At 46.3% G+C, this 27,527-nt stretch overlaps 1 protein-coding gene across 1 annotated transcript in view; it reads left to right on the forward strand.

The window, feature by feature from the left end:
• The first annotated feature begins 7,762 nt into the window (after window positions 1-7,762).
• Window positions 7,763-27,527, forward strand: part of LOC140730792 (5'-nucleotidase-like) — a 76,767-nt gene continuing 57,002 nt past the window's right edge. Inside the window, exon 1 of the mRNA XM_073051687.1 lies at window positions 7,763-8,508. Coding sequence (XP_072907788.1) covers window positions 8,167-8,508 — 342 coding nt within the window. The 5' untranslated portion in view covers window positions 7,763-8,166. The remainder of the gene's footprint in view (window positions 8,509-27,527) is intronic.

The following is a 27,527-nucleotide window of genomic DNA, read 5'->3' on the forward strand; positions in this document are numbered from 1 at the left end:
GGTCCTCGATGATGGAAGCTGCTTTTCTTTCGAGGCATTGCTCCTTTAAGATGTGGCCAGTGGCAGGAAGAGCTTCTCCTGTGATGGATTAGGCTGTATTCAACCCTCTTTGTAGGCTTTTCCTTGGGCATTGATGCCTTCGTATCAAGCAATGATGCAACCAGCAGGATTCTCTCCGCTGTGCATTTATAAAAGTCTGTGACTCTGGACACTGAGGGAAAGGTGCTTTAATTACAATGGGCTAAAGAGGAAGAAAGGGAAGGGGGCCATTCAGAGGACTGTAGGTCAGTGAGCCAGTGAGCTAGCTGTTCGGGCGAGGCTGCGGGGATTAATGTCGGTTGGTCGGGGCCAGGATGTCTCTGGCTGAACGCTCTCCCAGGAGTGAAGATCTGAGCCAGTGTGGAAAGTGGTCTCACACAGACACTTGGTTTGCCATGTGTTTGATGCAGAAGATCTTCTCGTGGTAGCACAGTAGTTAGCATAACGCTATGACATCGCTAGCGACCTGGGCTCAGTCTGTCTGTAAGGATTTTATATGTTTTCCTGTGGACTTCCTCCCACATTCCAAAGACAGACAGACATACTTTATTGATCCCGAGGGAAATTGGGTTTTGTTACAGCTGCACCAACCAAGAATAGTGAAGAAATATAGCAATATAAAACCATGAATAATTAAATAATAATGTTAATCATGCCAAGTGGAAATTAGTCCTATTGGCTCAGGGTGTCTGACACTCCGAGGGAGGAGTTGTAAAGTTTGATGGCCACAGGCAGGAATGACTTCCTATGACGCTCAGTGTTACATCTCAGTGGAATGAGTCTCTGGCTGAATGTACTCCTGTGCCTAACCAGTACATTATGGAGTGGATGGGAGTCATTGTCCAAGATGGCATGCACCGACACCACCGTCAGAGAGTCCAGTTCCACCCCCACAACATCACTGGCCTTACGAATGAGTTTGCTGATTCTGTTGGTGTCTGCTACCCTCAGCCTGCTGCCCCAGCACACAACAGCAAACATGATAGCACTGGCCACCACAGACTCGTAGAACATCCTCAGCATTGTCCGGCAGATGTTAAAGGACCTCAGTCTCCTCAGGAAATAGAGACGGCTCTGACCCTTCTTGTAGACAGCCTCAGTGTTCTTTGACCAGTCCAGTTTATTGTCCATTCATATCCCCAGGTATTTGAATCCTCCAGCATGTCCACGCTGACCCCATGGATGGAAACAGGGGTCACCGGTGCCTTAGCCCTCCTCAGGTCCACCACCAGCTCCTTAGTCTTTTTCACATTAAGCTGCAGATGATTCTGCTCACACTATGTGACAAAGTTTCCCACCGTAGCCCTGTACTCAGCCTCACCTCCCTTGCTGATGCATCCAACTATGGCAGAGTCATCAGAAAACTTCTGAAGATGGCAAGACTCTGTGTTGTAGTTGAAGTCCAAGGTGTAGATGGTGAAGAGAAAGGGAGACAGGACAGTCCCCTGTGGAGCCCCAGTGCTGCTTACCGCTCTGTCTGACACACAGTGTTGCAAGCGCACGTACTGTGGTCTGCCAGTCAGGTAATCAATAACCCATGACACCAGGGAAGCATCCACCCGCATCACTGTCAGCTTCTCACCCAGCAGAGCAGGGCGGATGGTGTTGAATGCACTGGAGAAGTCAAAAAACATGACCCTCACAGTGCTCGCTGGCTTGTCCAGATGGGCGTAGACACGGTTCAGCAGGTAGACGATGGCATCCTCAACTCCTAGTCGGGGCTGGTAGGTGAACTGGAAGGAGTCTAAGTGTGGCCTAACCATAGGCCGGAGCTGCTCTAAAACAAGTCTCTCCAGGGTCTTCATGATGTGGGAGGTCAATGCCACCGGTCTGTAGTCATTGGAGCCATTGGGGCGCGGCATCTTCGGTACAGGGACGAGGCAGGACGTCTTCCACAGCACAGGAACCCTCTGGAGACTCAGGCTCAGGTTGAAGACATGGTGAAGTACTCCACATAGCTGGGGAGGCACAGACTTCGAGCACCCTGGGGCCGACACCATCTGGGCCTGCAGCCTTGCTTGGGTGGAGACGTTTCAGCTGTCTTCTCACCTGTTCAGCGGTGAAGCCCACCGTGGTGGTTCCAGATGGGGGAGGGGTGTAGTCATGAGAGCAGAGTGGGGGGTCTGTGAGGAGGGGTAGGAGGGGAGAGTGGAGTATGTGTTGGTTGGGGGCCGACAACAGATGGATCACGTGGGGGATGGGCAGGAGCCACAGTGTCAAATCTGTTGAAGAACAGGTTAAGTTTGTTGGCCCTGTCCACACTGCCTTCAGCTCCTCTGTTGCTGGTTTGCCGGAACCCAGTGATGGTCCTCATCCACTCCAGACCTCTCTCATGTTGTTCTGCTGGAGTTTCCACTCAAGCTTCCTCCTATACCTGTCTTTAGCCTCCCTGATCTTGGCTTTCAAAGACGTACAGGTTGGCGGGTTAATTGGTAACATGGGTTCAATTGGGCAGTGAGGGTTCCCTGGATCGGAAGAGTTCATTACCAAGCTGGATCTCTATATAAAAAAAAATTAAAATTTTCCTCGTTAGCAATCTTGCCTTACTTTCAATTGGCCTGGGGCTGGATCCAGGGAATATTCAACTACCGAGCCAAAGTTTCTGAAGGGGAGAACCCAACTTTGTTCAGCCTCTCCATCCCCAGCTTTACCACTCTCCCTCACCGAGCCCCCCATCCATTCAACGCTGCATTTAACAACACTCGCTGTCTAACACCCATGCTGAAGAAGTCACCTGTGCCTGTGATGTTTGAAAGGCCATGGTGTGTTGCCACTGTTTTGCCTGTACAATCAACTCTGCAATGTTAGCCTTTGTGAGCTGTCCAATCAGAAGATCTGGAATGGGAAGGTCACTACAATATGTCCGGTGTGCTCTAGACAGAAATGTGGCCATCAGTTTGCATGGAAGATTAAACAGATTAATGGTATCAATAAAATAGGAGCTGCTGTTGAAAGCTTTGCTGGAATGAAACCATATTACAAAACCTTATTAACAAGATCTGATTTCATTTTCCCTAAGGTACAATGAGAATAAACAATTGTATCATTCTTTGCATTTAGATTGAATAACGTAGGAGCTGAAACATCTTTCCGTGTTCACACAATGTACAGTGGTGGAATTTACACTGAGGGAAATTCTATCCCCACATTTCATCTCAAGTGCCAGTGGTATTTGTGAGGTTGTAAACAATGGAGACACAAGACCCTGCAGATGCAAGAATATGAGGCGACGCACAATCTGTTGGACGAGCTCAGCACGTCGATCAGAATTGGTGGGAGGAAAGGGATTTTCGATGTTTTCCAACCAGAAACTTACTTCCTGCCCGATATGCCGCTGGCATTGAGGGCAGCAATGAAGGTCCTCCGTCTCTGGCAGTGTTCAGGGCTTCCTTCATCATGTCAGTAGCTTCCCCTCAGTTTTCACCACTGTCAGATATGCAAGTCCTGGCTGCAGACTCAGGAATACCGTCACACTCAGCTGCAGAAGGATGATTCATTGCTGTTTCCATAACAATTTTGCTTTACCAGTCAGGGTTGTTAGTCCTGGTAGAGACCAGACTGAGAGAACCAGGCTTAGTCTGGCCCCTACCCTTTGACCTGTTTGGTAGGGGTGACTCACTCTACCAAGGCCCAAAGCATAAAGCCAACACAGCTTTCCAAGTCATCGAGGTGAGCAAGTCTCCAAACCACGTCGAGGTTCTCAACCTCTTGGAGGTTGCAACTTGAAATGCTGACAATTCTTTTTCTTCCAAACAGACCACTGGATTTGTGGAGTTCAGCCAGCAGACTGTTCGTAGCTCAAAGCTGAAAAACAGGTTTGGGGCAGGATCATCAGCTATGTGAAACCTCTCATACACTTGCCATTGGAACCATCTTGTTCCTTGTCTCACAGTGGACAACAGCAATCTCTAGCATCAAATTGGACAATGTCAATCCTTTCACAGTGCACAATATCAATCTCTAGTGTCAAATTGGACAATGTCAATCCTTTCACAGTGGACAATATCAATCTCTGTTAGGCAACAATATTAATCCCTCCCCCTTGCTCTAGTGACACTTGTAAGACTCGCTTTAAGCTATTGGATGGAGCCCAGTGCCACCGGACCGTGACCCTGATCTGTCAAGGGCTGTGTGTTGGCTGCCCATGCATTCGCTCCCCATGTTATACAAAGTCGAGCATAGGTGTTTTCCATTGAGGGAATCCACTGTAGCATCCCAATCGTGCGGATCTCTGATTGGCTTCTACAGCCACCCAAGGACCCGCCGACAGACAATCTCTTAAGGGAAACATCATACTGAACTTGATGGATCGCACTAATACTGCTTTTGGATGGAGTCCAGCAGAAATATATCCATTAACCAATGAGGACTAAATTCACAGACCAGAACCATAAAATACAAAGAAATATGCATATATACCTGAATTTTGTTGGTGCTGTATGAAACTGTCAGTATTTCTCAGTGTAAAACAAATAAATTCTGGATCTCGCATGGCTATTACCAGCAATACTTCACCTGCATCTCACAATGTGGATTCAGAAATTTTCCCTCGTATTCTGGAATTAAATTGAGGCAAATCTGAGGTATGTTAGTTTCTTATTACCATATGTACTGAGGTACAGTGACAAATATCGTTTAGTATGACCTCCATACGGATCACTTAATGACATTATTGAGGTAGTGCAGGGGAAAAGCAATAACAGAATGCAGAATAAAGTGTCACCATTCCAGGGAAAGTGCAGTGCAGGCAGGCAATGAGGTGCAAGTCCATAACACAGTAGACTGTGCAGTCCAAAGTCCATCTTCTCATTACAACGGTGGGATGGACGCTGTTCTTGAGGGTGGTGGTACATGCCTCCAGGCTTCTCTATCTTCTATCCAGTGGGAGTGGGGAGAAGAGGAATGTCCCGAATGGGTGAGTCTTTGATTACGTTGGCTGCTTCCGTGAGCAGTGGTAGGCAGAGTCTGCAGAGGAGTGGCTGGTTTCCGTGAACGTCTCTGCAGTCCCAAAGGTCCTGGGCAGAGCAACGGAGAATGTCGGAAAAACTCAGCAATCCTGGAAACATCGGTGGAAAGAGAAACAGTGTTGACATTTCCATCTGGCAGCCTTACAGTGAACTCTGGGACTGTTGCACAGAAAGTATAGAGTCTTATAAAATCAGGAGGTGCATCGATAGACGATCAGTAAGCAACAAAACACACCAAGCAATGACTTTGCCTGATGACTAATCCTGTTATACTGATCACAATTGATTCAAACATTCACTGTGTGTTTCAAACAAAACTCATTAACTCTTCAGTTCTACAGGTCTTTTGGTTACTTCCACAACTCTTTAGTTTATTTTCACAGCTTCTAAAATGCATTACTTGTGCACAGATACTAGCACTCTCACTGAACCTGGCGGGGGTTCGATCTTGTCTGAGTTCCTGACGCAGGATCTCCTCCAGTGGTTGCTCTCTGGACTCAATGCTGCTGGTCATTACCTCAAGCACCTTTCAAATATTTATTCACATGTTATCCACATATCACTCAGTTCTTTATTGTCTCTAGACAGTCTTAACTCCAATCCTTATCCTTATGCATACTAGTTCCCACTGGTGCTGCCCAACAATAACTTTAACCATTTGGTTCCTAACTTACTGGAGTGTTTTTGTCCCCTCTGAGGTTTGTAATCTGTCAAATACCCTGTGTCAAATACCCCCACCTGCTAGTTCCGTTCTCTGGATAATGCATAGCCAGATGTTTAGAGCGGGATAGTGTATAGTTATCTCAGCTAATCATAAACACAAGAGATTCTGCAGATGCTGGAAATCCAGAGTAACTACATGAAATGCAGGAGCAGGTCAGGCAGCATCTATAGCAGGGGTTCACGGACCCCTCAGTTAATAGTAAGGCCCATTGCATAAAAAGGCTGGAAACCCCTAATCTATAGAGAAGAATAAACAGTCGACATTTCCAGCCGAGACCCTTTATCAGGACTGGAAGGGAAGGGGAAGGAAGCCAGAGTAAGAAGGTGGAGGGAAGGGAAGGCGTACCAGCTACAAGGTGGTAGGTGAGACCAGGGGAGGGGCGGATAAAGTAAGAAGCTGGGAGTGGACAGGTGGAGCAGGAAAAGGTATCTGATCAAAGAGGAGAGTGGACCATGGGGAAAGGGCAGGAGGAGGGGTACCAGAAAGGGAATACAGGCAGGTGAGGAAGAGAGGAGGGCTGAGACAGGGAACTAGAATGGGGAATGGAAAAAGAGAGAAGGGGAAAAGGGAAAAATTAACGGAAGTTAGAGAGAACGATGTTAATGAGGTCAGGTTGGAGGTTTCCTCCAACTCTGAGCTATATTCTCAATGGAGACTGAACCCAGAGCCAATTTCATGACCTTCCATCCCCACACTCTTTTGTTCTGTGGATTCCAGCATCGGCTGCGGAATACCTTCCCAACCCCTGATGGGATACCTGACATCACTCCGGCTGCTGCAGGAAAAGCTGAAAGGAGATCTGAGGTTGCCCCCGAGCTTCTCACTGGGGTGGAGGGTACACAGAATGAGCTGAAGAGGAGGAGGCAGAGCTGAGTACGGTAACAACATTTAAGCCACATTTGGACAGGTTCTTGGATAGAAAAGGTTTAGAAGGATGTGGGCCAAGTGCAGGCAAATGGGACGAGGTCAGGAAAGCACCTTGGTTGGCATGAAAAAGATGGGCAGAAGGGCCTTTTCCATGCACAATGACTCATTTACCTCAACTTTTAGGAATGCTGACAGGTCACAAAACTGGGCAAAGTTCCACTGAGAGATGTGGAGAGAGTTCTGCGTGAGTCAGTCCTCACCTGCCCAAATCACCCTGTTACAAAACTTGAGTCCCCGCCACCACTCAGGACCGAGTGTGATCCGGGATTCAAAGTGGGTACAAGTGGAGAAATTGGAGATATGGGCTTCAGGGAACCAGGACCAGACACATATAGTGATGGATAAAGCCTTTCCTGACCACGGGGCTTTCCAACCTATTGTTATAAGACATAGGAGCAGAATTAGGCCATTCAGCCCTTCGAATTTGTCCTGCCATTCCATCATGACTGATTTGTTATCCCCCTCAACCCCCTGCCTTCTCCCGTAACCTTTGTCACTCTGACTAATCAAAAACCCGTCGACCTCTGCTTTAAATATACCCAATGACTTGGCATTGGTTGTGCAGGAAACAATTTGTGAACAGACCGCTCCCACCAGATGTGAACATCTGCAAGAATGTTATTTTAGGTGGTGTTGCTCTGGGGGTAAATATTATTGAGGGAAATTCACTGGTCATTTTCCAAACCACTTTACCGCCCGGGAGAGCATCACAATCTCTGGCGCCACAGCACCGTCTGGAGGATAGGCTCGTGGAAGGGTTGGGGACAGACCCTTCAGTCCACAGAGTGCATGCTGAGCCCAGGCTCCTATTTATGATCATTCCATTTTATTGTCCCACCTTCCAGTCAGCCCCCCCCCCCCCCCCACCATTCGACCACTCACCCACACCCGGGGCAATTAGCCCACTGACTTTGGTAGCTGGAAGCCGGAGCCCCTCAAGGAATCCCGTGCAGTCAGAAGGAGAACATCCAAACGCCAGACAGACTGCACCCCCACCCCCCGGGTCAGGATTGACCCCGGCTCCCTGTAGCTGCCCTGTCTACTGCAGATAGTTCTGCTCTAACCCACGTTTCCATAACACCAACGGGACAAAACACAATTGATGAGTTAAGGAACACGACGTGGGCTGAATTTCTTACAGGGACTAGTCCCGCAGTAATCAGGCACCATTGTCTCCTTAAAAGAAAACACAGGCTGCTCGTTTTACCGGGGTGGACAGTAGGAGCTGATAAGCAATCGCTTCTGTCGATGTCAGTTAAACAGCCTTTGCCTATGTTCAGTAAGTCAAATTTGTAGCTATTAATGGCGTCTTTTGAACATCCTGCCGACTGTTATTGCGAGTCAAACTCGGAGACGCTAAGTCTGCTTTCGCCATTGACAGCAACATTGTCACCTTATCGAGTGCCGAGGTGAGCCGTGGTTCCGAGAGGCTCCTCCCAGTCATCCATCCTGCCCGGCCCGGTCCGGTTCCGTAGAATAAGAGGACTCGGCTTCACCCTCTCGCAGTACATGGAGTGGCTGCAGCCGCCGAGCATGGGTCGTGCCGCTGCGCTGCTCTGGCTACCGCTGCTCCTGTGCACCGGGCGGACCGCGGCTTTCCAGCTGACCGTCCTCCACACCAACGACGTGCACGCCAGGGTGGAGGAGACCAGCGAGGACTCCAGCAAGTGCGTGACCAAATGTTTCGCCGGAGTGGCCCGGAGATGGACGAAGATCAAGGAACTGCGCGGCAAGGAGCCCAACGTGCTGCTGCTGGACGCGGGCGACCAGTACCAGGGCACCATCTGGTTCAATTACTACAAGGGCACCGAGGCTGCACACTTCATGAAGAAACTGAACTACGATGTGATGGTAAGCAGCCGCTACATTGACCGAGAGCTGGGACTGTTCCTGCACCTCGCTGACCCACGCCGCTGAAAGACGCACGGGGGCTCCCCTCTAACGGGGGGCAGGCACTGTGCCGCCTCGGACGTGGGTCGAGGTGGGGAAGGTGTGAGCTTTTGCCGGGTAGGGTCTCAGCAATATATGTTACAATTTATTTATGTGACAGCCTGTGCCGCGCGTTAGAATATCTGTTGTCAGCGGACTAACGATCGTGTTCCGCTTTCTCGCACTGTTAACAAATGCAGATGTACCAAACGATAGAAAATCTCCAGCCAATGTATCGACTTGTGAGCACGCTCTCTCTCTACACTAAACCTCCCCTTTGCATCCTCTACCCCCTGCTGCCCCTCTACCCCTCCCTCTACCCCCCTGCTGCCCCTCTACCCCCTGCCCCCATCCTCCCACCTTCTCCGCTAAATCCCGTAATTCATCAGCTTCAGACCTTGTTACTTCACTGTTGACTGTATATATCCTATCCCGAAATACATTACCCGGGACTTGTGTGGACTAAATGACATCGGTTAATGTTTCAACCACCTCACCAACTGAACCATACCCTGCTGCCGTCTTAGGCACTTCCTCACTGTCCACGACACCGCCAACCTTCATGTTGTCCGCGATCTTGCCAATCATACCTCCTGCGTTCACATCCAAGGCATTAGTGCCCATTATGAGCAGCAAGGGTCCCAGCCCTAATTCCCGTGGAACAACACCGCACAGCCCTCAGAATCGACTGTACTTCCTTAGAAGGTTGGCGTCATTCAATGTCTGTAGTGAGATGCTGAAGATGTTCTATAGGTCAGTTGTGGAGAGCGCCCTCTTCTTTGTGGTGGCGTGTTGGGGAGGAAGCATTAAGAAGAGGGACGCCTCACGTCTTAATAAGCTGGTAAGGAAGGCGGGCTCTACGGTCAATTATGGATAACTCTGAACATCCTCTACATAGCACCATCCAGAGACAGAGAAGCAGTTTCAGCGACAGGTTACTATCGATGCAATGCTCCTCAGACAGGATGAAGAGGTCAATATTCCCCAATGCCATTCGGCTTTACAATTCAACCGCCAGGACTTAAGAACTTTTTAAAAGCTATTATTAATGCTTTTTGAGATAGTGATTTAGATGCATATCATTTTTTTTTTACTGAGTTAAGTATTGTATGTAATTAGTTTTGCTACAACAAGTGTATGGGACATTGGAAAAAAGTTGAATTTCCCCATGGGGATGAATAAAGTATCTATCTATCTATCTATCTATCTATCTAATTCAATAGCACACCTTCAGTAACTAAATCGCTGAACAAGTTACCAGCGGTCTGGGCTCCTGGGTTTGAATCCTAGCACAACTTCAGGGGGAAAGAAGAGTGGGGGTGGACTGTATGCCCCCCAAAAATGTGTCCTCTTATTCAGAAGAATGAGGGCAACTTCATTGAAACCCATGGAATGGTGAACGGCCTTGATAGAGTGGACATGGTGGGAGAGTCTAGAGCAGTGGTTCCCAACCTTTTTTTGGCCATGCCCCACCTAATCACCTCTAAAATCCTGATGCCCCCTGTGGTGATATATAATTCTTATTATTCAAAAAGTGAACTCCTATTCACCTGGAGGAAACCTAAAAGACCATTAACTTGGTTTAAACAAGCTTCCAAAGAACATGGCATTCATGAAAGAGAAAAATAAAAGAACCAAAGGACTGTTAAAGTTCTGAGGAAGAAATTACTAAGAAATTGTAAAAAAGAACATTAAGTGATATTAAAATAATAATAATAATAAATAAATAAAACAATGCCGATTCGTTTCTACAGCATACAAAGACAGATACACCGTTTAAAAGAGATGACGCAATGTACACACCTTCACATCACCAAGAACCGAAAGCTACTGCAAAAAGCAGCATTGGCGCGACCTCGTACGAGTTTCTTACGCGTTTGGACTTGTTCATTCGTTCCTTCCTACATCAGTCAATTCATTAATTTAATTATGAAAGCCATTTGATGGTTGTAATGATGGTGATACACTATATATACAGTACATACGCAATTACACATGTACATACACACAAGTATTTTTATGTATGCATACTGTATATACACATATGTATTAACTCGCACACACACTCATACTCACACAGACTTACTAGAAAAAATTCACTGTTAATAACTCATTCTCGAATTGCCCCCCTTAAAAATCAAATTACCCCCCTGTGGGGCATACGCCCCACGTTGGGAACCACTGGTCTAGAGCCAGAGGACACAGCCTCAGGATAGAGGGGTGTCCTTTTAGAATGGAGATGAGGAGGAATTTCTTTAGCCAGAGAGTGGTGAATATTTGGAATTGGTTGGCACAGGCAACTGTGGAGGTCAAGACACTGGGTGTATTTAAGGCAGAGGTTGATATGTTCTTGAACAGTCGGTGTGTGACGGGATATGAGGAGAAGGCAGGAGATTGGGGCTGAGAGAGAAAATGGATCAGCCATGATGAAATGGCAGAGCAAAGCAGACCCGATGGGCCAAATGGCCTAAGTCTGCTTCTGTATCTTATGGCCTTGTGGTTTTATGGTCTTATGTTTGAAGGGAACTGCAAACATCATGGGGACTTCAATCTATGAATATACTGCTGAACTTCTTAAATTGACAGGAATGTTGAAGAAGAGAAAATGGTGGAGTGCATCAGGGCTTGTCTCTTAGTTAGAACAGTATATTATGGGGCTTATGAATTGGTTGCTTTAAGTAATAAGGAAGGATTAATAAAAGATGTTGAGGTTTAAGACCCCCTAGAAGGCAATGACAACAATATGGTAGAAATTCAGATTCAGTTTGAGGGTGAAAATCACAAAAAATGATCATCTTAAATATGGACAACTTTACTGATGCGAAGCTGAAGTTGTCTTCGGTTGACTGGGAAAATTAGCCAAGAGATAATTTTGTAACTAAAGAGTGATAGATATTCAAATATCTGGTCCATAACACTCAGCAGGAATTTATCCCAGTTAGAAAGAGGGATTCGATGAGAAATATGTAGACTGTTGTTGACAAAGCAGGTCAAGATTAGTGTGAACTTGAAAATGGAGCCTACAAAGTGACAATGGTTAGTAGTAGGCAGAAAATTTGGACTATTTTGGCATGTAATAGCAAAAAGACTATAAAATAAATTTTGAGAGAAAAGTTACACCTATTATCAAAGCATCCAATATGAGTTTCTAGAGAGATTTATAAGGAAGTTGTGACTAAAGTTGGTTTGGGACCTCTGGAGAACAAGTCTGGTGAATTAAGAACAGGACAGAAAAGTTAAAGCAATTTTTTTTGCATCACCATGGAGAATACTACAAATACCCTCATTTGTCAGGGTAACAGGAGGGTCTATTTCAAGTTACAGAAATAAGTTGTAAAAATCCTAGTCACGAGGGATAAAGTATCAGAGAAACTCACTGGTCCAAAGGCAGATAAATCTCACGGACTGAAAGTCTGAACTGAAGTGTTTTAAAGGAAGTGGCTACAGAAATAGTGGACCCACTGGCTGAAAATTTTCAAAACTCACTGAATTTGGTTAAAATACAGTAAGGCTAGAAATCAGCCAATGTGACTCCCTTGTTCAAGAAGAAAAGAGGGAACTATAGGACAGTTAACTGAACGTCCATTGATGGCAAGATGCTAGAGCCAATAATCAAAGATGAGACTCAGATAAAGATTCTACATTCAGCTTTCTTAAGTGATAAATCTAAACCCTAGTCAAGCTGGTTTAATGAGATACAAATCATGTTTGACAGATTTGCTGGAATTCTTTGAGGATGTGACAGGGAGAGTTGATGTTCATGCAGTGTATTTAGATTTCCAAAAGGCATCGGATAAGGTGCCATAAACGAAAAAGCATTTGACAAGGTATTTGGAGGAAGTGCGTTGACATGGACTGAAAACTGGCTGTTGCACAGAAAACAAAAAATTGGAATGAGTCCTTCTCAGGCTGGAAAGGTATAAGCAATGGAGAAAACCAGGGGTCAGTTCCTGACTCTCACTTGTTTACTAGTTACATTAATGACCTGGAGGAAGGAACAAGATGTAAGGTTTCCAAGGGTACAACTAATATGAATGTAGAACTGCCACAGTGTGCGTTGGCAATAGGACACAAGTGTGGAGGAAAGATGGACTCTTGATGTATAGACAGTGACCAGAGTCTAAAGAACATTAGTTGCTTGGACGTGTGACACTGCAAGAAGTGACATTTTCAAAATGAGGACCCAGCAATTAGAGCTAATCGGACGTCGCTTAAATAATACACGTAACTCAGAATCCCCGAGCCTGTCAAAATACACTCAACAAGTTTGTACAGAAAGCACCAGGAAACAGCATTATGAACAGTAAATCACTCAAGGCTTCTCAGCATTGCTTGTCTACGCTGCCTGCCAAACTAGGCCCCTACACCTGCACTTGGCAAGAGTGCAGAAAAGATTTACAATCCTATACCAGATCCCTCTAAACCCCTTCTATTTATGTCCAACTGTCTTCTAAATGTTGAGTTTTACCTTCCTCTGGCATCTCATTCCACCTACACATCACCCTCTGCGTGACGAAGATGCCCCTCAAGTCCCTTTTAAATCTTTCTCATCTCACCTTAAAGCCACGTTCTCTAGTTCTTAGTTATCTTTCCCGGGAATAAAGAATATGTGTATCTATAATCCCTCGTGATGAAATGTACTTTTATTATTCTCAGTATCCCGCCTTTGGGCAATGTGGGTGGACTTCCTCTTCCACACCGATAAGGAGTCCCAATCCGCAGCATTCCTTGGACAAAATTTGTTTTTATTAACTGTCCCCGTTGCTTCAGCCTATTGTGCTCTAAGGCCCCCTCGTTCCAAAGCACACAATCCCAACCGAGGCACACCCTGTAGTCCTGGCATCGTGTTCTAATTCTCTCTAACCATGGCTAATCACAGGGCCTGTGGCTCACCCAGTCAATGCCTAACTATTATTCTGCCTGGTCCCAAGCTAGGCACACTCTGCAGCCCTGGCAACACCCAGAGCGATCTCCTCTGTATCCTCTCTCGTGACATCATATCCTGTAGTTTGGTGATGGACTGTACACAGTGGTCAAGCTGTGGCCTACGGATCTGACTCCTCTTCCCTAAAATTGTTTTCCATGTCTCAGCCAATAAGGGCAAGTACCCACATGCCTTCTGAGGTACTTTTTCTACCTGACATTTTCAAAATGAGGACCCAGCAATTAGAGCTAATCGGACGTCTGCTTAAATAATACACGTAACTCAGAATCTGACTACCTGACTTCATCAGGAATTTTTGGAGTTGTACTTCAAGATCCAACTGTTCTTACTTCATCCAGCACAGAACGAAGTCCTTTGGTTCATGCGGACCGAGATGACCATCAAGCCAGCGCCATTTACCAGCGTTTGGCCCACCACCTTTCCGATCAGTGGACCTGTCCATCTTTTAAAAGTTCTTATGGCACTTGGCTCAGCCACTGAGTCTGGCAGCTCATTCCACATAGATATTACCTTTAGTACCAAATAGTTACCCCTCAAGCTCCTACTGAACATTTTCCCCCTCACCTTAAACCTATTCGTCTAGTGTTTGACTCTCCGCCCCGGGAGAAAGACTGGGTGCATCTATGTCCTATCTACACCTTACTAATTTATTTATTGAGGCCTCTCTGGCCATATTCAGCCATGCCGCCCAGCAATCCCCCGATTTAATCCTAGCCTAATCACGGGACAATTTACAATGACCAATTAACCGCCTTTGGACCGTGGGAGGAAACCCACACGGTCACGGGGAGAACGTACAAATATCTTGCAGGCAGCGGCGGGAATTGGGCACACTGTACTGTAAAGTATTGTGCTACCATGCTGCGTCCTACCTCTGCCCTATCTTCGTCCATTGTGATTTTATACAAGATCACACCTCAGTCTCCTGCACTTGAAGTCCCAGCTTGTCCAACTTCGCCCTACAGCGCAGCCCCGTGGGTCTTGATGACATCCTTGCAAATCTTTCTCTATTCATTCCAATTTCCACAGCAGGGTGAACAAAGCTGAACACAATACGCCAGGTGTGACCTCACGAGTGTCCTGCACAATGACCTCTCAACACATATTGTATTGCCTCTCATCTTGCTGGTGCAGCGTGCTTTCTCACTCTGTCTGCTCCAGGACCAACAAATCCCTGATCTTCAAGTTTCTGCTTCTGCTTTCTATGACAAGGACCAGAGGGCACAGCCTTGGAATAGAAAGACATCCCTACAGAACAGAGATGAGGAAGAATTTCTTTAGCCAGAGTCTCAGAGTTAATATCACTGGAAATTTGTTAACTTCACAGCAGCAGTAGAATGCAATACATGATAATATAGAAAAAAATAAGCAAATCAATTACAGTAAGTATGTAATGTATATGAATATGTATATATGCAAAGTACTCAGGGTATCTTCAGGGAGCGGTGTCTCAGAAAGGCAGCGTCCATTATTAATGACCTCCAGCACCCAGGACATGTCCTTTTCTCACTGTTACGGTCAAATAGGAGGTACAGAAGCCTGAAGACACACACTCAGTGATTCAGGAACAGCTTCTTCCCCTCTGCCATCCGATTCCTAAATGGACATTGAATCCTTGGACACTACCTCACTTTTTAAATATATATTATTTCTGTTTTTGCACAATTTTTAATCTATTCAATATATGTAGACTCTAATTGATTTACTTATTTGTCATTATTAATTTTTTTCTCTCTGCTATATTATGTATTGCATTGAACTGCTGCTGCTAAGTTAACAATTTTCACAACACATGCCAGTGATAACAAACCTGACTCTGATTCTGATTAAATAGTTAATTTTAAAATAATGAAAAAACAGAAATTATATTTGTAAATATTGTGAAGTAGTGTTCCTGGGTTCAATGTCCGTTTAGGAATCGTTTGGCAGAGGGGAAATAGCTGTTCCTGAATCATTGAGTGTGTGTCTTCGGGCTTCTGCACCTCCTTCCTGATGGTAACAATGAGAAGGAGGCAAGTGCCGGGTCCTGAGTCTGAAAGCCTAGTTATCAGGAATATTTAAAACAGAGTTTGAAAGACTGTTGATTATTTAGGGCAGCAAAGGTTACGGGGAAAAGGCAGGAGCAAGAATGGGGTTGGGAAGGAAAATGATCAGCCATGATTGAATGGCAGAGCCGACTTGATAGGCTCCTGTGTCTTATGGTCTTATTAAATACGTGGGTCATACTGTTTGGCTAATCGTGCTGTTAATCAGTTTAGTATAAAGAGGTGATGGGCAGCATTAGGACAAGGCTGACATGACCAATACTCATTACTTAGATTTTTAATTCCTAGATATTAATAAATCTTGTGATTAATAAATTAATAAATATTTATTAATATATATTAATAGATATAATTATTAATAGATATTAATAAATCTTGTGATTAATCAGAGTCCATTCCATTGACTAAGTTAAATATTAATACTGCATTGTTAGTAAATAAGTCACAAGATCAGTTGCTCCAGGGTTTTCTCCTTGTGGCTGTTTGTTGATGTTCTGAAGAAGATGATACCCCTATAGCAGCTTTGACGGCTGCTCACGTGCGCGAGTTGCTATTGTGGATTTTTGCACAGGGACGCCTTCACATTGAGACCGCAGTTGAAATGGCACTAGAACATGGCAGGTTCATTGTGTGACGTAAACAAAGATAGGAGGTGAAAGCTACGAGAGACCCCGATCCTGGAACCTGGACCAACAAGCGGTCTACTGGAGGACTCCAGTGGCTTGGGCATCTCTCTGGAGGGAAATGGACAGCTGAGACCCTTCATCTGGATGGAAAGATAGAGGAAAAATAACCGTTATAAAGAGATGAGGGGAATGAGTGGCAGGTGACAGGGTCCAGTTGAGGAGCAATAGAGTCATAGATCACCACAGAAAGAGGCTCTTTGGCCCATCTAGTCTGTACCAGACTGTTATTTTGGCTGGTCCCTTAGCCCTCCATATCTCTCCCATTCATGCACAGTAGTCATCCGCAGAGTTTTACAGCACAGAAACACGATTAGCAGGTAGAGGAAGGAGAGTGGAGATACAGACTGAGGCTGGGAGCTGGATCCAGATGAGGAGAGATGATTGGCAGACAGAGGAAGGAAAGCGGAGATAGAGACTGAGGCTGGGAGGTGATCAGTGAATCTAGACGAGGAGAGATGATTGGCAGACAGAGGACAGAGTGGAGATAGAGACTGAGGCTGGGAGGTGATCGGTGAATCTAGGTGAGGAGAGATGATTGGCAGACAGAGGACAGAGTGGAGATAGAGACTGAGGCTGGGAGGTGATCGGTGGAGACAACGAAGGGTTACAGATGATGGGAGAGGAAGATGGAGCATGAAACCAAATAAGGGAGGTGGAGAGGCTAGAGAGGAGGGGGGAGTGGGGTCGGAGAGAGTATGATGGACACCTGGAGAGGGTGGGGAAGAGGAAGCTAGAACTTTCTTTCTTTGCACTGAAGGTTTTCGAACCTTGCTTTTCAGTGGACAGTGTAAGTCGCTGGGCTGAATGCAGGAGGCCCACCCCCGTCTCACTTGTTCCATCCAGTGTGCCTCCTGTCTAGAGCCAAAGCAGTTGCCATAGCAGTGAGGATGTCAACATTAAATCAGCTGTGATCTTCAACTACTGCACAGAGTCTTGCCATCTTCAGAAGTTTTCTGATGACTCTGCCATAGTTGGATGCATCAGCAAGGGAGATGAGGCTGAGTACAGGGCTATGGTGGGAAACTTCATCACATGGTGTGAGCAGAATCATCTGCAGCTTAATGTGGAAAAGACTAAGGAGTTGGTGGTGGACCTGAGGAGGGCTAAGGCACCGGTGACCCCTGTTTCCATCCAAGGGGTCAGTGTGGACATGGTGGAGGATTACAAATACCTGGGGATATGAATGGACAATAAACTGGACTGGTCAAAGAACACTGAGGCTGTCTACAAGAAGGGTCAGAGCCGTCTCTACTTCCTGAGGAGACTGAGGTCCTTTACCATCTGCCGGATAATGCTGAGGATGTTCTACGAGTCTGTGGTGGCCAGTGCTATCATGTTTGCTGTTGTGTGCTGGGGCAGCAGGCTGAGGGTAGCAGACACCAACAGAATCAACAAACTCATTCGTAAGGCCAGTGATGTTGTGGGGGTGGAACTGGACTCTCTGACGGTGGTGTCTGAAAAGAGGATGCTGTCCAAGTTGCATGCCATCTTGGACAATGACTCCCATCCACTCCATAATGTACTGGTTAGGTACAGGAGTACATTCAGCCAGAGACTCATTCCACTGAGATACAACACTGAGCGTCATAGGAAGTCATTCCTGCCTGTGGCCATCAAACTTTACAACTCCTCCCTCGGAGTGTCAGACACCCTGAGCCAATAGGCTGGTCCTGGACTTACCTCCGCTTGGAATAATTTACTTATTATTATCTAATAATTTTTGGTTTTATATTGCTATATTTCTACACTATTCTTGGTTGGTGCGACAGTAACGAAGTATGTCTGTCTGTCTATGAGGGAACTGGATGGGATGATGTTTGTGTTGCGAGTGTGATAAATGGAGGCATCTGCATTTCAAAATCTTTACAAACCTCAGGTCATTCCCAGAGCTTTGTGACGACAGATTGAGGCACTGAAGTTTTGGCCCTTGATGCTCTGGGGTGGTGGTGTTGAGATGTTCTGGCTGGTAGCCAGTTCTGCTGTGTTCAGTGCACAACGTCATCTTGGTTAAGGGCTTCCAGGCTGTCCTGGGAATGATCGGCTGGGAGATTTGTTTGCATTACTAGTGCCTGGTGGTACTTAAGTGGGGAGAGCTTTAAACCATCTCCTAACAGTGACTGAGAGAGTGGTGTGTGCCTGGAATTCACCAGCAGTGGTAGTGGTGCTTAAGTGGATATTTGACACAAGAATTTAGAAGTTAGAGGTGTTACGAACCCCGTAACTGGGTCACTTACCAGCAAAGATAAAGAGGTCTGTTGAAGTCTGATGATACTATTTTTAACAGTATTTATTAGTCAAAATACACAAAAATAATATCAATGCAAATATACAGATAATATACGTCGTCAATACTAAATCTAAAAGTGCGTGTATAATAATAATCAATAAGAAATAAGCTCTATCGTTGTCTAGGGGATAATGTATTGTCCGATGGAAATATAAAGTTCACTGCAGTTCCACAAGCTGCTGTCTTTTTGGTTGTCGCTGTGTTGCACTTTGTTGGAGAGAGAGATAATGGGAACATTTACCGCTACGGGTTTTTCCAACCTTCCTTCCTTTATGATTTCGATCCGTCAGGTTTTTCCAACCTTCCTTTATGATTTCGATCCGTCAGGTGTCTCGTTGTCGTGGCCGTTCAAGTATGACCTCTCCTTTAGCTAAACCGTTCTTCCATGGTGAGCCCTCCACCCCAGGCAAGGGAGGACGCACACGAGCCCCCACCGGCTTTTGCTATAAAACGCTGTCACGGGATTTCTAGCGTTTCTCCTGGTGCATCTAAAGGGGTGTTCCCCCAGACCCTCTTTTATCCTTACTCACGGGGTCTCAGATGTCAGTCAGGTTGGGATGATGCAATCCCTCAACCAGCCCACTCTGGTCGTCCCCTGAGGGGTTTCAATGAATAGTACAGTACTCAATACACAATTCCGTCTCCAAGAGACAATGGCCGTTATCAGTGGTTCCGTTCTGCTGATGTCAGGACACATTCCAAACCTTGTGTATTCTGGGTGTCTCTCTCTCATTTCCTGGGTCTCAGACCCGAAATAATAGCGATCTTGCGATTCTCAAAAATGAGGGGGGCGACTTTGTACCCTTCGGCCCCTCAGAGTTGTTCCACCTTCGTAACAGAGGCGTACGAAATGTAGACAGGATGATAGTTCAGACAGCGGAATGCTCCTCTTGTGAGATGTGGGATTTCATGATACCTAATAATCTCCCAGATGCCTACATCTGCAGGAAGTACACCCCAAGTTCAGCTCCTGACTGACAAGGTTAAGGGACTGAAGCTGGAGCTGGATACACTCAGAACCATCCAGGAGGCTGAAAACTTCATAGATGAGTAATAAACTCTTCCTGGGTTTCCAGCTGGGTACAGGTATCAATTATAGCAGATGTTTTTGATGACAAACTGTGCCATCTTCATCAGGGATGGTGCCTGAGCAAGTTTAGTCTGGTGGTACTTATACCCCCGTACTGCCTCCCTCCTGATCAGTTAGTCCTCGTCCAATCAGGTTTCTGCTCTCCCACTGTGTTTACAATCGAATTCAAGTTCTCACTTAGAATGAGATCTTGTTAAAATTCTTTTCCTCTAGTTTTATTTCAATGGTTTTCTTTACCAGGCGTTCCCAAACGCCATTGGTACGGCACAGCAGTTTTGTGTCGTCGAAGTCAATTGGGAATGCAGTGTTCTGCTGCCACCGATTTCCCGGGCAACCCAAACAGATACACCTCCCGTGCTCCTAGTGCGGGTTTCCACCCCGTCTGGCCGATATACGCTGTTCTGCTGTCACAGGGAATCCAGCCGACCTGAGTGAGTCCCAGGTTATCTTTGACCCTAATGGGCCATTCTGCTGGTGGGAATGACCTATCAGGCCAGTGGCCAGTGGCCAGTGGCAGTGTGGCCGGCTCTGAGGCCCTGCAGGAGCAGGGAGGGGAAAATCAGGCAAAGCTGTGGCTATAGGAGACTGGATAGTTCGGGGGAGAGATAGAAGATTGTGTGGCTGTGATAGAGACGCCAGGTTGGTGTGTTGCCTGTCAGGAGGCCTCAGAGCAGCTGCAGAACATTCTCGAGAGAGAGAGTGAACAGCCAGAGGTCAGGGTACACATTGGCACCAGTGGTAGAGAGGGGAGAACAGGTCCTGCACAGTCCGTCGTCGGAGTCGGGGAAAAGGCTGAACAGGTAGTAATCTCTGCTCGTGAGGGCAGGAACGGGATGATAGTTCAGATGGATGAGTGGCTGAGAGGCAGAGTTGCAGATTTCTGGATCTTCTGGGGAAGCTACGGCATGACCCGTACAGAAAGGGTGGGTCGCACCTGGACCCAGAGGGGGACCAGTGTCTTTGTGGGCAGGTTCGCTAGAGCAGCTGTGGAGGGTTTAAACTAAGCTGGCAGGGGAATGGGAACCAGGGCCGAAGATGGGGCAGTTAGTACACAATTCGATGCAGTGGGACTGTGGGGCAGGCAGTGAAATGAGGTGAAGTGTAGCATGGGGGCAAAAGCGAAAAGGATGATGAATGAAGAACAAACTGCTGTACATGAACGCACACAATGTATGCAATCAGGTAGATGATCTTGTAGCACAGCTAGAGACTGGCATGTATGACGTTGTGGGCATCACTGAGTCGTGGCTGAAAGAAGATCAGAGCTGGGAGCTTCACATCGAAGGATACACATTATATCGAAAGGACTGTCAAGTAGGCCGAGGGTCTGGAGTGCCTCTCTTGCTAAAAAATGAAATCAAATCCTTAGAAAGAGGTGACATAGGATCAGAAAATGTAGAATCTTTGTGGGTAGAGTTAACAAACTGCAAGGGGTAAAAGCTGTGATGGGGGTTATATACAGGCCCCTGAGCAGTAGCCATGATGTGCTATATAAATTTCAATGGGAAATCGAAAAGGCATGTAAAAAGGGCAATATTACTATTGTCATGGGAGATTTCACTATACAGGTAGATTGAGGTATCAGGTTGGTGCTGGATCCCAACAGAGGGAATTTGTAGGACACCTATGAGGTGGCTTTTGAGAGCAGCTTCTGGATATCATTCTGTAGATAAGCCTACAAGAGGAGAGGCTGTGCTTGATCTGGTATTGGGAAATGAACCTGGTCAGGTGTCAGATCTCTCAGTGGGAGAGAATTTTGGAGATAGTGATCATAATTCTATCTCCTTTACCATAGCATTGGAGAGAGATAGGAACAGACAAGTTAGGGAAACGTTTAATTGGAGTAAGGGGAGATATGAGGCTATCAGGCAGGAACTTGGAAGCATAAATTGGGAACAGATGTTCTCAGGGAAATGTACGGAAGAAGTGTGGTAAATGCTCAGGGGATATCTGTGCGGAGTTCTGCATAGGTACATTCCAATGAGACGGAAAGGATGGTAGGGTACAGGAACCGTGGTGTACAAAGGCTGTAATAAATCTAGTCAAGAGGAAGAGCTTATGAAAGGTTCAAAAAACTAGGTAATGATAGAGATCTAGAAGATTACAAAGCTAGCAGGAAGGAGCTTAAGAAAGAAATTAGAAGAGTCAGAAGGGGCCATGAGAAGGCCTTGGTGCGCAGGATTAAAGAAAACTCTAAGGCATTCTACAAGTATGTGAAGAGCAAGAGGATAAGACATGAGAGAATAGGACCAATCAAGTGTGACAGTGGAAAAGTGTGTATGGAACCAGAGGACATAGCAGAAGTAGTTAATGAATACTTTGCTTCAGTATTCAGTACGGAAAAGGATCTTGGCAATTGTGGGGATGACTTACAGTGGACTGAAAAGCTTGATATTAAGAAAGAGGATGTGCTGAAGCTTTTGGAAAACATCAAGTTGGATGAATCACTGGGACTGGATGAGATGTACCCCAGGCTGCTGTAGGAGGTGAGGGAGGAGGTTGCTGAGCCTCTGGCAATGATCTTTGCATCATCAGTGGGGATGGGAGAGGTTCTGGAGGATTGGAGGTTTGCGGATGTTGTTCCATTATTCCAGAAAGGGAGTAGAGTTAGCCAAGGAAATTATAGACCAGTGAGTCTTACTTCAGTGGTTGGTAAGTTAATAGAGAAGATCCTGAGAGGCAGGATTTATGAACATTTGGAGAGGCATAATATAATTAGGAATTGTCAGGCATGGCTTTGTCAAAGGCAAGTCGTGCTTTACAAGCGTGATTGAATTTTTTGAGGATGTGATGAAGGTAGAGCAGTAGATGTAGTGTATATAGATTTCAGCAAGGCATTTGACAAGGTACCCTATGTAAGGCTTATTGAGAAAGTAAGGAGGCATGGGACCCAAAAGGACATTGCTTTGTGGATCCAGAACTGGCTTGCCCACAGAAGGCAAAGAGTGATTGTAGACAGGTCATATTCTGCATGGAAGTCAGTCACCAGTGGTGTGGCTCAGGGATCTGTTCTGGGACCCTTACTCTTTGTGATTTTTATAAATGACCTGGATGAGGAAGTGGAGGGATGGGTTTGTAAATTTGCTGGTGACACAAAGATTGGAGGTGTTGTGGATAGTGTGGAGGGCTGTCAGAGGTTACAGCGGGACACTGATAGGATACAAAACTGGGCTGAAAAGTGGCAGGTGGAGTTCAAGCCAGATAAGTGTGGAGTGGTTCATTTTGGTAGGTCAAATATGATGTCAGAATATAGTATTAATGGTAAGACTCTTGGCAATGTGGAGGATCAGGGGGATCTTGGGGTCCGAGTCCATAGGACGCTCAAAGCAGCTGTGCAGGTTGACTGTACGGTGTATCGGCCTTCATCAATCGTGGGATTGAGTTTAGGAGCTGAGAGGTAATGTTGCAGCTATATAGGACCCTGATCAGACCCCACTTGGAGTACTGTGCTCAGTTCTGGTCGCCTCACTACAGTAAGGATGTGGAAGCCATAGAAAGGGTGCAGAGGAGATTTACAAGGATGTTGCCTGGATTGGGGAGCATTACTTATGAGAATAGGTTGAGTGAACTTGGTTTGTTTTCCTTCGAGTGACAGGATGCGAGGTGACCTGATAGAGGTGTATAAGATGATGAGAAGCGTTGTTCATGTGGATTGTAGACTTTTTCCCAGGGCTGAAATGGCTGGCATGAGAGGGCATAGGTTTAAGGTGGTTGGAAGTAGGTACAGAGGAGATGTCAGGGGTAAGTTTTTTACGCAGAGAGTGGTGAGTGTGTGGAATGGGCTGCCAGCAACGGTGGTGGAGGCGGATACGATAGGGTCTTTTAAGAGACTCCTGGATAGGTACATGGAGCTTAGAAAAATAGAGGGCTATGGGTAACCCTAGGTAATTTCTAAGATAAGGCCATGTTCGGCACAACTTTGTGGGCCGAAGGGCCTGTATTGCGCTGTAGGTTTTCTGTGTTTCTATGAACCCCTGGGAAGCAGTGATCATAATTTGATATTCATAATGCAGTTTGAGAGGGAGAAGATAAGGTCAGATGTACCACTATTACAGTGAGCAAAAGGAATTACAGAGGCACGTGATGGGAGCTGGCCAGAGTTGATTATGACACTAGCCAAGACGATGGCAGAAGAGCAATGTCTGGGGTTTCTGGGAGCAATCAGAAGGTGCGGGATAGATACATCCCAAAGAAGAAGAAGAAGAAGAGGATGCTCAAAATTTAAGTGTCTGGGGGCAGAAGTGGGTGCAATTGTTATTACCAAGAAGAAAATGCTTAGGAAGCTTAAAGGTCTGAAGATAGATAAGTCACCTGAACCAGATAGATACACCACAGGGTTCTGAAAGAGGAGGCTGAAGAGATTATGGAGGCATTGGTAATGATATTTGAAGACTCACAGGACTGTGGAATAGTTCTGGAGGACTGGAAAATTATAAATGTCACTCCATTCTTCAAGAAAGGAGGACGTCAGAAGAAAGGAAATTCTAGGCCTGTTAGTTTGACTTCAGTGGTTGGAAAGATGTTGGAGTCCGTTATTTTGGATGAGGTTTTGGAGTACTTGGAGGAGCATGATAAAGAAAGCCAAGGTCAGCATGGTTTCCTTAAGGGGAAATATTGCCTGACAAACCTGTTGTAATTATTTGAGGAAATAACAGACAGGATAGACAGAGAAAAGTGTATGTTGTTTACTTGGATTTTCAGAAGACTTTTGACAAACCTGAAGCTGCATAACAAGATAAGAGCACATGTTATTACAGGAAAGGTGTTAGCATGGATAGATGATTGACGGTTTGGCAGGAGGCAAGGAGTTGGAATAAAGGGGGCTTCTTCTGGTTGCTTGCTGGTGACATGGTATTCCACAGGGGTTGTTCTTGGGACAGATTCTTCTCAATGATTTGGATGATGGAATTGATGTTTGAAGACAATATGAAGATAGGTAGAGGGACGGGTAGAGCTGAGGCAGCAGGGCGACCACAGAGGTCTTGGGAGAATTGGCAACTGAATGGTAGATGGAATATAGTGTAGGAAAGTGTATGGTCCTGCACTTTGATAGAGGAATAAAGGCATAGACTATTTTCTAAACGAGAAAAAAAATCAAGAATCAGAGGTGCAAAGGGACTTGGGAGTCCATGTGGAAGATTCCCTAGAGGTTAACTCAGGTTCAGTCAGTGGACCTGGACACACTAGAGTTCAGAAGAATGAGAGGGAATCTCATTCAATTCTATCGAATATTGAAAGGACTGGATAGAATAGATGTGGAGAGGATGTTTCTACGGTGGGTGAGTCTAGGAGCAGAGGGCACAGCCTCAGAATAGAGCAGTAGCTCCCAACCTTTTTTATGCCATGGAGCCTACTATTAACAAAGTGGTCCGTGGACCTCATGTGAGGAACCCCTGGAATAAAGGAATATCCATTTAGAACAGAAATGAGAGGAGTTCCTTTAGCCAGAGGGTGGTGAATCTATGCAGTTCATTGCCATGGACATTTGTGGAGGCCCAGTCATTGAGTATATTTGCAACAGAGGTGTTGATCAGTTCTTGTTTTGCCAGGGCATCAAGGATATGAGGAGAAGGTGGGAGAATGGAGTAGAGAGGGATAATAAATCTGCCATGATGGAATGGGAGAGCAGACTCCATGTGCAAAGTGACATAATTCTGCTCTTATGTCTCATGGTGAAGAGAAATGGATCACGTACAGGCAGAAGAGGTTTTGGTTAGTAGTGGCCTGTTCTGTCCTGCTGTTCTATGTGCCATGTACTATGAGTGGACTTTAGTACTCGTGTCCATTCCAAGGATACACACTGCACCACCCTTTCCTTCTCAGTGCTGTTGGGGCCGTGATGAAGAATATAGAACAGTTCGGCACAGGAACAGGCCCTGCGGTTACCTTGTCTGTACAGGCAAAATGAGAGTCCAATTAATTGCATCTGCCTGCGTCTGGTCTGTATTGCTCCATCCCCTGTTCGTGTGTCTGTCTGAGTGCCTTTCAAATATTGCTGTCACCACCTCCCCAGAACGTGAGGTGGGTCAGGAACACAAGCGGTTCCTCAGATGCTGGAAATCTCAAGCAACACACACCAACTGCTGGGGGAGCTGAGCAGGTCAGGCAGCACTTATTGAAATGAATAAGCAGTCGACACTTTGGGCCGAGACCCTTCAGCAGGACTGGAAAGGAAGGGGGAAGGAGTCAGAATAAAAAGTTGGAGAGGAGTACATGTTGGCAGATGATAGGTGAGACCCTGAGAGGGTGAAGGTGGATGGATGGGGAAGGGGGATGAAGTGAGAAGCTGGAAGGTGATAGGTGCAAAAGGTGAAGCACTGAAGAAGAAGCAATCTGATAGGAGAGGAGAGGGGACCATGGGAGACAGGGAAGGAGGAGGGACACAGAGCACAGGTGAGGAGAAGCGAAGGGATGAAAGGGAAGCCAGAATAGGGAGTGGATGAAGAGAGAGGGGGTGGGATGAGAAATGACCCAAAGTTGGAGGTTAATGTTCATGCAGTCATGTTGGAGGCTACCTAAACGGATTATGAGATGTTGCTCTTCCAACCTTTTACACCCTCTCTGGACCTCTATGTGACAGGTTAACTTACACTCCTTTCTGGTAAGCTACCGAAGACAGTTGGTATCTCAGGCCGACGTTCACTCTGTCTTCTCTGGAAAAGTTATTCTTGCCATTAGATTGGAAGCTAGCCAGGCGAGAGATGAGATGTTGCTCCTCCAACCCCAGAGTGGCTTCACTGTGACCATAGCAGGCCTCTGGGGTACCTGCAAAGCTCAGAAACACTCCTTGTGGAAGTTCGGCGAGGGCTCACCTTTCAGTTCGGCCTGTGCTGCCCAGCTGCGGGAGTTATTTCATTTATTTAGTGAGATTCAGTGTGGAACAGGCCCTTCTAAACCCCCGAGCCATACCACCCAGCAACTTACTAATTGAATCCAGGCCTAATCACAGGATATTTATAAAGACCAACCAACTGGTACGTCTTTGGACTGTGGGAGGAAACCGGAGCACCCAGAGGAAACCCGTGTGGTCGTGGGGAGGAACGTATAAACTCCTTACAGGCAGCAGCGATAGCAGGGAGCGTCTACCTTACGGACAGAGAGCGGGAGCTGCGCAAGAGTGTGATGGTAGGGCAGACTCACCATGGCAGGGCTGAAGGATGGGGGAGTAAGATGCTATCAGGGTGAGGGTAACCCGGGATTCACAGTGGAAGATCCCAAAGACCGTGACACCCCCTCACCAGGTCCCGGGACTACCCCACAGTCACAGGCTGAGCTCTCAGAGTGTGGGGGCTACTCCATGGCACACTGCTGTTGTTAGCTATCACCAGTTCTGTGTGGTGGTCTCAACTATCACACAAACATCCCAGAAAGTACTTGCAACCATCTGGCGCCCGGCCAAGGTGGCCTAGTGTCTCTTAACAGAGGAAGATAAGAGACCTTCTGTAACCCAGTTTCTGTGGTACCCTTAGCTGGTGTGCGGAAGGAAGCTTGTGCCAGGGAGAATCTGTACTTCCTTTGGCCATCCAGTCGGATGCCAAGATTCTTGAGAAAAAAGCTGGCACAAGTACAAGCAGCCAAAGCAATTACTCAAAGAAGTCTTTCTGTAATGTGCCTGCCGTGTTGAATGTGCTTAACCATCACCTCACCCACTGACTTCACCTCCAGTGGTTCCAATACACTGCTCCCCGCTCCTTTTTCCCACAAAACTATAAAAGCTTACTGGCCTCACAAATACACACATTCAGTATTTGCAAGACAGTAAGCACACTCAAATTAAAATATGGTTTCTACCATCTATTAGACAATCAATACCCCTGGGGGGTGGGGGGGCCCACCGCTCCTTTGCTGAACTATTATTTTGCCTAGTCCCATCGACCTGCACCTCCGT

Source organism: Hemitrygon akajei, chromosome 7 (genome assembly GCF_048418815.1).
Source record: "Hemitrygon akajei chromosome 7, sHemAka1.3, whole genome shotgun sequence".
In the NCBI taxonomy this organism is placed as follows: domain Eukaryota; kingdom Metazoa; phylum Chordata; class Chondrichthyes; order Myliobatiformes; family Dasyatidae; genus Hemitrygon; species Hemitrygon akajei.